Raw genomic sequence first — 12,267 nt, forward strand, 5'->3', positions numbered from 1 at the left:
ACTCACACAATGAAGTAAATGCTTTGCTAAAGTTTAGCCAAAGGCAAAGGAAGCATGTATACAAGGGCCCAGAGAAACCATGAATTCCAGGAATATTATATATTTGCAATTTAATTATTAATCATGTTGAATTGCAGAAAAATAGAAATGTTTGTAAATAACATAGAAGTTATTAGGTGAAATAAAAGAGCACTTCTGGAAACCTGACATTCTTCTTCATCAGGAAGGTATATTCATTATCTACTGCATTATAATACATAACAAGTCTAGCTATTGAATGTATGCAATAATTTAGAATGCTGATTTAGTTCCTTTTAAGTTTCAAGTAGATATATTAAATTATAATTCCGATACTGTAAGTAAGCGTATCCTCGTAAGAAGGAATGCAAATTGATTTCTTAAATAATAACTACAGCGAAAGGACCACCAGTCATGAAAGCTGATGAAATTACAACAAAGAAAATTGGAAACTGCAAACATCAACTGCCATGGATCAATGGGAAAAAAAATAATGAGCATATTATAATAGTGAATCACTTGGCAATTAAAACTTGTCTGAAAAGCAACAAAGCACAAACATGTCTGATTATTAATGGTTTAAAACGTTTGACAGAAAGAATAAGGTCATGATTTCCACATTTGGGTTGCAATGGGCCCCAAAAATGTTTAAATCTGCCTCAGAATTAAAGTCTTAAATAACTTTTACCAAATTTTCAGACTTCAGAGAACCTGAATAACTGATTGACAGACATCATTAGAGATGCTCCATTAACGCTAATCTTAGAGCTATTGTGTACTTTAATCACCATATTTCACATGGGAGACTTGAATGATCTATATTTATTGTGCAGAAGATGAACAAAGGTTTTAGATTGCTGTCTTGTGAGTTTGTGATGTTATAAAATTTCAAGTAACAGGAAGAGTGATCTGAGGTTTAGAAACACTGTTTATAATTACAGAGCACACAAATAAAAATCCAAGTTTGACTGTAAAATACCTTTATTTTTACTTTTTAATTATTATTGATTTCGGACAAAGCTCCACAATCCTCATGGGACAGTGATTAAAAGAAAAAAACTTACATTTATCATAACAGCAAGACTTTACAAATTAACATTTGAAAAAGCCAAATTCAAAATCAAACTTTTGACTCAGCAATGGTTTGGAGAACACATTTGCACATAAAAGCGCCACAGCTTTCATGATTGAGAAGAGATTGACTGGTCATCTTTTACACTTTTAACTATAATCGGTTTGCTTTGGGGAAAATGGATTATGCTAAATGTGGGAAAATTATGATGGCAGTGATCCTGATGTTTTGAACATTAAACATAAAAGGAAGATGATCCTGCATCTCAAAATCCAGAACGAACCACTGCTACAGGTGCAAGCTGGAGGTTTTGCATGTGGGCTTCACAGTGGCCCAACCTAAAAACTGTTGAAAATCTGTGGATGGACATCAAAAGAGCAGCACACGCAGAGCAGCCAAAGAGACTAACAGAGAGGCTTTTTGAAAGAGGGTCTGTGAAAATCTTCCAAGCTAGAAATGGAAAAAAATCAGCTTGCAACAAAAAGCTTTGACAAGCTGTGATATGGACCAAACGAGAGCAGGGCATACGTTTACTTGGCAACAATGTTTGCTATTTTAAAACTAAAAGATGAAAATAAAAAGTAACCCTGCTTGAAACTTAAAAGGAATTCATCACCCTGAGCTTTAGACACCTGGAAATCAAACCAGAGTTCTTCTCAGCCATAATAAGCCCAGTTGTCTGTTTTTCTGTTAAAGCATTGTGGGGAGGCTTTTAAAGACAGTCTCTCATGTTGTGATAAGATCTCACATTAACTGCAATTGTAAGGCATTTTGACAGTTAGGCATGATGCAATGAAGGAGAGGAAAGTTTTTACAAATAAATATCTGAAAAGTGAGGCATGCATAACCTCTTTTACCTTAATACTTTAAAATAAAATGCAGTGCAACCAATTGCGTTAGGACTGGGGTATTATGTAAAATCAACTTTTTTTACCATTGTATTTTATTGTAATGTTATTCCCTCATCAAAAACATTCCTGAAATGTTGCTTTGATTCTTTCATGCAATGTTTGACAAATCCTTAAATCTCCCATGGGAGCCATTCAGGGGCACCTAAACACTTATACAAACTGCTATCTATTTACCCAAAGCTCCTTGGCATGGCAGTCACCAACCAAGCTTCTGTTTCACAGGGCACCCCCCCCAAACACCCCCCCCAAACACCCCCCCCCCCCCCACACACACACACACACACACCCCACAGCTCCACCAGACTAGTGGCTGGAGTAATTAGCAAACACCTGGTGGAACATGGCAGTTTCCAGTTTTTCAGAATATTTTCACAACCTTGATCGTCAATAGCTCAAAAATTACACATCCATATACTTTCTACTTTTTAACAAGGCTGTGGACCCCTGATGTCGGGGACACAGCAAACAGCAAACGTTGCATATATCCTCTAAGTAGAGGATACATACAAATTGCTATGTGTGGACGAAAACCAACATTGCTCATCACCCTGAACACATCCTTAGGGGGAAAAAAATCTAAATATGGCAGTGCCAGCACCATACTCTGCTTTTCTCTAGAATAGGACAACGGAACTAAAAAAGCTGTTAGGGGTTGTCCAGCCTGACAATGACTTAAATTTGTAACCAGGTGCAATCCTGGTTGTCAGAATCCACTGCCCTTCATGCTTTAGGTGTTTTTCAGCTGCTGCATACCTCATTCATATAGATGGGCGATTTAGTGGTTGGCATACAAAGGAGGTAATGAAATAATTTGAAACATGTGTGCTAGAGCAAAAACACATGTAAAAAAAATAAATTGTGGGTAGTGAGGATCAGGACGGAGAACCTCTGGTCTTAATATAATCAAATTCAAGGATTAGAAAGACCTAGTCGAAGCCCAGGACTAAATCTAAATTACCTGCAATTGTCACAAGAAAGCTCCAACAAATAGAATGAGGTTTCTAATTGCAACATAATACAATGCGATCAAGTTGAAGGGGTATGGAATCCTTTTCTCAGTACTACAAACCATAAAGAAGGTTTTAAAAAATTTGCTTGAATAAAATAAAACATGAAATACCTGATACTACTAAACGTAATGAAGTGTGTAGAGGGATCAATTAGCAATTTTTACAAAAGTACTCTCCCTCTCACAGAGGCTGAGTGTTATTTAATTTATTTGTCAGCTGCATATTTTTGAGTTTAATGCAAATTTGCAAAAAACCTAAATTTTCTTAGAAGTGATAGTACATATCATTTTCAGCCCTACATGAAATATTGTTGTGTGGGATTATATTTTTTCAATCAATCAGTCACTCTTGATTAATAAATTATTTCACACCTCAGTGGTGCACCATTCCCGTCTAAAACCTTCTAATCCAGTTAATGCTGTCCCATACCCCAACTGAAGATTATTCTTGTTTTATTCTTTTACATTGAGAAAATGAAAGGAAAACTGTCTATTCTATTTAAAAGTCACACAATCTTGGTTTATGTCTTGAAACTAGTTCACAAAGCAAAGCATTCAAAGGAATGAAATGCAATGCTTACTCATCCAGTTCATTTTAACTTCCTCTTTCTTGTCTATTTACAAGAAAAATAGCAGCTGAAAAAAATCAACTGAGATTCCTAAAATGTATTCACAAGGAAAAGAAAATTATTTACTGATGACTGTGACCCAGTGACACAAGAATCCCTTAGCTCTCACGACATTACAGAAAATATTGCCAAGTACTTTCACGAAGCCTTTTAGGAAGCTGACAAACTCAGCTCTGCTCCCAGAGTCAACAAAACCTCCTCACTGTGGAGATCGGTGATTTTACATGCCACATTCAATTTGAGAAGTGAGCAATCCATGTGACCTGTGAAGGGCAGAAACCAGACAGGCATCTTCCACAGCAATATTCCTTCTCATGTCGAGGCAGAGAAAATAATCACCTGCAGCATCAGAGTAATCAGTGTGTCTTACCTCATCTTGGTATATGAAGAAAAGCATGATGGAGAGAATTTCCAGGAAAAAGATGAGCAGGAGAAGGATGAAGAACTGTGAAGAAATGAGAGAAGGACTTTATGAGACATTATTTTTGCAATATGCGAAAAACATCTTTTGGGGATAACAAACATGTGGTAGAATATTTAAATAAGATTATAGGAATTAGTGTTTAACTAAAACTTTACCAAAAACTGTACCAAAGTAAAAGTTAGGACCATCAGAGTGAACAGAACAGAATGGCCAGGTGATTTACAGTTGTCCTTTAGACACTTTTGAATTTGTAAAAGGGGCCACATTTTATTCTCCACCAGTCCTCACCAACCCTGCCTCACTTTAGTGGCGAAGTGTAGCTGTTTGATGGGTCATACATCTTCCTGCAGGCTCATTTGAGTGTTTAAAACGGTTACGAGCTCATCCATCAACTCCTGTGCTACAACACGGCTCTGATTCTCACACATACAAGAAGACTCACCGAGCACAGAGGAGGAAAATATTTCCAAAGACAACAGTACAGTTTTTCCAAGGGGTTACTAAATGAACTCAGCATAAGGATAGTACTACCAAAGTCTCTACAAAAAGTACTACGTATCAGTTTTGAGCTCGAAGAGCCCAGGTTGCAGGTTGGTTTACACAATATTGAACCAAGCTGATTTTCTCATATCTGTATCAGTAATGTCTATCCTCATTCATGAATTATAGAGAAATAATTATGCAATCTCCACTCTGGTAGCAGCATTGGCACCTCATCCATGATATGTGACCAGCATGTACTGTATTGTCAAATCTTGGTTATGAGAGACTTTGAAGCAGGATCTTCCATGCTGACCACATGCCGAGACTGCTACATTGTCACACTCACATCAGCTGGCAGCACTCCAAGTAATTTATTGTAGTGCTCATCTGATGTGGCAGAAATGTGATTCCCATCACTTCCTTGGTCCAGCTGGATAGAGGAGGATCTAGCAGATCTGCTGTAATGAACAATTCATTATCCCCACATAATTAATGCAGTGCCACGATCAGGTCCTCAGCACATGCAGATTGGTATCCACTGTACTCCCCATGGAACAGGAATTCCAGCACAGACACCGGATTACCCACAGACTGGTTGTTGATAGACCCAAAGAAAGCAAAACATGTTTATAACAATATCTGTGATGGGAAGCCATAGTGGGTAAGATCTGCACTTCACCACAACCTTGTTTCACTTTTGTTTACTTTGTATTTTAAATGTATCGCTCATTCTATAATATATTGTTTCTTAGCTTATTTTTCCATCACACCCTATAATGTCTATACGGAGTGCACAGATATCAACAGTGGAAGGTCAAAATTACAAATTTTATGTAATATTAATATCTTTCTTTGAGTTATCTGAATTTTTTCACTTCTCCCTCCTGGCAGGCAAAATGTGTGTCTAAGGGCTGAGATTCCTGAAATGACAGCCTCAAAGGACCGAACCACATGCTTCATTTCTTTTATTGGCATGCCTGGTTAAGTGTTGGATTTGTGAAATATTTTTCATACTTTTGGGTAAAATAAAAATCCACACTTTGAATTAAACACCAGTGTCCTCCATGCTGTACCACCTGGTCCTTGACACCATCCAAGAGATGACCTGCTATTGTATTTAGTGATGATGGAAGAAAACAAATGAGCAGTGAATGGGTTGAAACACAATTATATATTTGGAGGCAAATTGAAATATTTATTTTTTAAATTAAAATATTTATCCGAATTTGTTACTCACAGTTGGACTGAAACTGATGGTGATGATGCATGTATGGGACTGAGTGTCCCTCTCAGTTAAAAGCCTTTATTTTGTTTCACAAGAAATGCATTAAGGTGAAAAAACAAAACAAAGCAATCTTGTAGTGTTTTACTCAACTAAAATGCTGGAACCATGAAACATCCATCTCTCATGCTCCCAATAATCGTTACAACTGAGCTCAATAATCTAATATGAGACAAAAAACATTGTTTGTCTTTTTCAAAAAGTTGTGTCACTGTAACACACATTGTGGATAGATTTTGTTCAGTGTGTGGCATACACACAGTCGATTTGTATGATTTGATAATTGATGAATGTGCAAAATATACTCTGAAATTCAGGTCAAAATGTGGAGTTTGTAACAATGATTGCAAGAAAAATTCAAGTAACAATATTACACTGTAGATGCCGTATGTGAGCAAAACTGGACCACATGCAGAATACAACAAAGAGCTCAATGATAGAGCTCTTTATATCAAAAAGGAAGAAAAAAAAAAATCAAGCCAAAAAATTCTGCCAAGGCAACCATTCAAAATGATACAAAAAGGAAACTGAATAGGGTGAGAAAACACGAAGGGAACAGTGAGAATCTGACAAAGAACAGAGCCAGCTGAGGAGATTATATATTGGTGGGTGATGACTTAGCAGCAGTAACAAGATCAGGGAAGTTGAGGACAACTAAAAACTACACCACAAAGAAACTGAACATGACTACACAAACAAGTCTCAAACATTAAGACTAGCAGCAATTAACTTTAACAGGTACTAACTAAAATGCAGTTTCATGGTATCATAAAATGTTTCAAGTTATTAAAGTGTTTATATTGTATTTTTGTAACTACTAGAAGTAGTTTATGTGTTATTTATTATCATACAGCACCATTTGTTTAATAGTCATGCACATGAGGTTGCCAGACAAAATCAGACCCAGTACTCGTTAATAATTCAGGCCAGTTTGTTAGGACAAACCATTTTCTCAAGCTGTATTCTAAACGTTTATGTGAAGTCCATTTGTTCATCTGACACATTTAAAGACTTTAAAAAGCCTTAAAAGCAGTATCTGTGGCAGAGGCCTAGTTATTCAAATTCACAGTGAACATGGTCATATTTGTGTTATGAATAAAGCCGTTTGTTTCAGCTAATGCTGAGAATGTTTATTTATCAATACTCATAAAGCTTTTTTTAGTGTAACGTCTGTTTAAACAACTTTGTTCTACCACAGTGAGTCTCAAAAGACTAAATCTCAAATGCTTAACATTTCAAATAATTTAAGTACAAGACCCCAAACAGAACCCAGAGGCTCTTATTAGCTCTGAAAATAATTGAATAAAATCCCAGTTCTAATGTAAATAAGTATCTATGTATTGTTGTTTATGTTTGGAAAATTTTGTTCAGCTCTTTTTGAATTTCTGTGATTTTGGAGGCCTTGTTCAAACTTGGCTGCTGTTTTCATTTTATCATTACAAATGCTGGTGTAGACACAAATATATATTTTATTCATTCATTTTCCTTTGTGAAGCATTATTATTATCTAAATAGTTATGTCATTTTATTATAGATTTATTGACACTGGTTAGACTTGTAAGCAAAAATTAATTGAGTTCCACTCAACTTGCAACTGGTAGCACATTCAGATACTCTGCACTCCATGTCTCTAGGCAGGATTCACTCCATCAGGAGCTGTTTGAAATAGTGTGTAAACCACACCGCCGCATGGCATTGACTGACTCACAAGGTGACAAATGATAGAGTCAGTTAATCAGTTGCTAGTCTGTTTGAGAAATCTATAGCTGAAGGTAGCTTATAGACAACCTGCATGTGGTTTTGTAACCTGTAACTGACAAATGATAGAGTCAGTTAATCAGTTGCTAATCTGTTTGAGAAATCTATAGCTGAAGGTAGCTTATAGACAGTCCTGCATGTTTTTGTAAACCTGTAACTGCCTCTGCTGCACTCCACCTGAATTTTAGGTCATTAGCAAGGTTGTGGAGAACTGGTTCTACAGGAACTTTCATTCAGTGTTTTTGTTCTGTCTGAACTGAATAGCCAGAATTACAACAACAGGGTAGCTGCAGGCTTTATGGTATTTTTCAAATAAAACTGTTAGAAAAAAAAATTGTGTTTAAGTCACATAATATTACAGTTGTAACAGTGAGACAATGAAGCAGGAGATCATAAAAGAGGATCAAGTGGATTTCAGTTTAAGATGTGTTTTTGTCTTTTTTTTTTCAAGGGTATCTTGTCGTTGTGTCCTTTGTGTATTCCAGGCTTTTCCTTGACAGTGGATTTGACTGTTGCTACTTCACAGGACTGGCATGGAGCAGAGCTGTCAAAGGCCCCCAAGGTCTTTTTGGCTGCCCCTCCATGAATGAATCACTTCATGTGGAAAAGATGAAAGCCTCAGTGACAACGCTGCAAGGCAAGAGAACAACTAGGTAACAAGACAATGGCAGCGTAAAACCCACACTGTGTTTGACTCACCCGTGATCTTTTCAGATGCTCTTAAAAAAAAGAAGAAGAAAACATCTGAAAAGATATTCTAATATCATCTCAGGTTTTACTGTCTGTGGATGAAATTTTTTAGGTGTTTCAATTAAAGTAGACATATGCTCTAATGTGGTTTTAAAAGCTGAATTATAGGCCATGCAATGTCAGTATTGAATAAAAACTCTTGACGGTTTTACCTGTCTGGAGATAAGTGATATTTGCAGTCCAGACACGGAAAGAACCCAGTGGAAAAGTCATGTCTGATACATGACATTTTCCCTTTTTGTGATCCTATTGTGTGAAGGTCAAAAAATAACATCAGGTTTGTGTTGGCCGTAGGCATCAGAAACCTCCCTTTGGATTCTGCTGTTTTCTTGCATGCTGCTAAAATAAGAAAAAGTCAAACATAAACTGACTACAGGAGTTGCCACAGGAGGAGCTAGCATGATGTTTGTCCTGTCAATAACGGAAGGTTATAAACTAACATGTAACTAAATGTATTAGGATCACATTTATGCAAATGTTTTGTAACTAGATTTTCTGCTATAGACCCACACAAAAAGGGCTTAGTTGTGAAGTAGAAAGAGAAATATTTTTAGAAAGAATAAGCATTTGAAGAGTCGGTCATTAATTCAGTCATCCTGAATTGGTAAAATGCCTTTGGCTCCAAGTCTTTTACGATATGTCTTTACAAATTCTACATATCTAAAAACTGACATCCACTTGATGTGCAAAGTTCATTTTCCACCTCACATAGTTTTGTGTATGTGGGACAAAAAAGTTCAAGCTTGGCCTCATCTGACCAGAGCACAATTTTCCACACAGTTTGTTTATCTCATAAATTTGCCTCATACCAACGTGCAAACATAACATTTTAAAGGCTAAGTTGTAGATCTTCTCCTATTAATACTCTGGTTGCCTAATTAAAACATAAGATCCCCCAAACAATACATATAATTGAAAGAAATTCCTCCCCAGCCTGTTAATATAGGTAGATGGTAGACTCATGATAGCTTTGAAGGTGTGCCATCATTTTTTTCTATTTACAGATGACAGAACATATCCCATCTTGGAAAACAGTTTTATAACCAAATTCAATTAAAAATCTCCAAAAGTTTTGCTATAACAGGTTTGCTGCATGCAGATGCCTGCCACTCTTTTTAGAAAATTATTTTTGAAATAAATGCAATGCATCCTTTACATTACACTTCACAATAATGAACTTCTTTGTTCCAAAATTTGGGCAGTAATGTATCTTTTTGCAAAGCTGTGTGGTCACTAATGAGCAAACATCAAAGATTCATTTAGTAAATCAGGGCCACACCATTATTTTTTTTATCAGCTTGGATCTCGATCACAAGAACTCACTCTCCTTTTGGCTCAGGTTCTTAACCCCTAACTGAAACATCTGGCCCTGATGTTGCTAAATATTGATCTCCCTGAGCATGTTAAATGCTAGCTTTCTGACTTTTAATTAAATAGGTTGAAGACAGCACATTTATAATTACTTGGCTTATTAACTGCTATTGGTGGACATTACTCCATTTCAACTGAAGTTTATAAATTGAAATTTATACAAATTTTTAAACTCAGAGGGCAATAAATCCTAGTAATAAAACTCTGCTGGATCTTGAAGCTGTGAGTTTGAGAGAGATCCTTTTTTTTCCAAACAGGAAATAAAAGAAAGTTGGACTAGTTGTAAATTGTTTGCAGTTTATTTCTAGCTTGTTCCAGGGTAATTAATTACACTCCAGAGTAAAGAGACATTGCAAGTATGAGAACTGAGACTACCACTTGGAAAACAAACAGTTTCAACCCCTGTGGTGCACTGAATATTTCCCATTATTTTGCTCTTTATAGGGAATTTAACTCCTCTGGGTTTGAGACAATAGAGCCATGGATAACATTCAGGTTTTATAATATACTAGAGGAAAGCTATCAAATCAGCTTAAGGAATTTCAAGCTGCTGCATTGAATGTTTTTTTTATTATCAAAGAGCCTGCATGACCTGACTGTAAATGATTAAAAAAAATCCCTTTGTGAGACACGGGCTTACGGATGGCAGTAATGAAAGCAATCACAATATAACAATTAAATCAAGAGCAGCACGACTGAACAGTTGCTTTCTAATTAATGTAATTTTGTAATTTCCCACCCAGAGGGCGAAAATATATTTTTTGAAGAATTAATTATTAAGCTGTTCCCTAACAAGACTTTCCTGAGAAAATTCTTTGTGTGCCAGACATACAAAAAAGATTAAATATATTACCATAAGTTTTATTTTTGCAAAACTTTCAACTTGAAGTTTGTGTCAAAGAAAATTGTATTTTTGGGAATTGTAATGAAACAAGGAAATAGCATTACAGACTGTAAAGAGATTAATGCTATATTATATCACATTAATGTTCGTAAAGTCTCGTATCTTTTGCAAATTAATCTGAAGAATGAATCTTCTTTCATCATAGGGGCTCCTGAATGTTACCCTAAAATAAATCACAATGACAGAATCATAATCTCTGTATGTTCTGAAGAACTGAAAATTATCTAAAATTAAAGGGAGACCAAGGGCTTCAGTAATAAAGTGTTGCCAATGACTTACTTAAAGTATACACTGGAAAGATAGCAGAGAACTTTCTTCTGTCATTTGTCCTTGAAAACAGTCTCTAAGGAGGGGAATGAGTTCCTAAAAACTTTCCCAGCCATTCTCACTACATTGTCAGACAGTCTCCTTGCAGTTGCTGCAGGATGTGAAGCCACTTGTCAAGATGCTCTCAGCAGTGCCCTACTAAAAGTTGATGAGGACAGAAGTGGGAATTCACATTTGCTCCAAAAGATGTGGCTTGTTGCTGAACTTTATTGGCTTGTTGTGGGTTCTTAAAACTTTAAGAAAGATCTCAAGGGATGTAAAACTTCAAAAATATAGAACTCTCTTCTTCAGAGGAACTGATGACGTAGATTAATGAATATTCAGCTATTTTTCTGAAGCCAACAATGATGCACTTTGACGTTTAATGACTACCACCATTTAATAAAGGTGCAACATAATTTTTAATAATTCTCTACACATCTAAAAATATCATCTAATCATGAATCTGAAATAGGCCCGTTTTAAGTGCTGATTTTTCCCCGATATGTGTTCCTGTTCTGTGTTAGAATATGATGTCTTCTTTAGAGAGGACCTTTGAGTGCTCTCTGCATGCTCCTCCAAGATTTGCTGCCTCCGAGGGTCTGAAATGAGAACCGCTGGATCCTGGATCCCATCTGGCAGTTTTACAGAGCTGTTTTTCCAATGCTGGCAGCACTTTTGTTTTTCTCTGGCTACCTAAATATTTATATTCAAAGCAGCATGTGCTCTTTCTGTGAATCAGCTTGTGAATATTTGTGTATAATACATATGCTGTCAAAGCACATGTGTGTGTATGTGTCTTTGAATATAACCCCTGTCATAACATAAGGGCTCACTACTCTGAGGATTTTCTGGCTGAATAGTCTGGCTTTGTAGAACATCAATAAGAAAAAGTAATGATGTTAAAATTAATGGTGCAATTTTTTTTTTCAGATCAAGCAAAAGAAAAAAAAAGAAGATCAAAATAACTTCCTTGTTGCAACTATGAGACATGAACTTTGGTAATGAAACAGCATTCTTCATAATTCAGGCAGATCAGGCCCCATTCTGCAACAGTGATTAAAAAAACGTGTATCTATTTTTACTTTCCACAATGAATTTTTAATTTAATTATAATCTGGACTGGTTGATGGCCATGACATTGACTTAATTTGCCTTTCTTGTAGGAAAATGTTGGCAATCTTTTCTCAGTAGCATGCAGTATCAGTATTAAGCATTATTTTGTACTTACATAATATGTAAGTACAAAATAATACGGAGATGTCACTCAATCACTCAATCTGATCTCAAACAAATGGATAACAATGGAAACAATAAGAAGTCCTTAAAATTTCAGTGTATAGCCATGCT

The 12,267-nt window shown here is 36.0% G+C and overlaps 1 protein-coding gene across 3 annotated transcripts in view; it reads right to left on the reverse strand.

Moving 5' to 3' along the window:
• Positions 1–12,267, reverse strand: part of tspan4a (tetraspanin 4a) — a 160,959-nt gene that overhangs the window by 38,109 nt on the left and 110,583 nt on the right. For all 3 annotated transcript variants that reach the window (XM_044142595.1, XM_044142589.1, XM_044142603.1), the window contains one exon: positions 4,010–4,084. In XM_044142595.1, coding sequence (XP_043998530.1) covers positions 4,010–4,084 — 75 coding nt within the window. The remainder of the gene's footprint in view (positions 1–4,009; positions 4,085–12,267) is intronic.

Source organism: Gambusia affinis, linkage group LG02, assembly GCF_019740435.1.
Source record: "Gambusia affinis linkage group LG02, SWU_Gaff_1.0, whole genome shotgun sequence".
NCBI lineage: Eukaryota > Metazoa > Chordata > Actinopteri > Cyprinodontiformes > Poeciliidae > Gambusia > Gambusia affinis.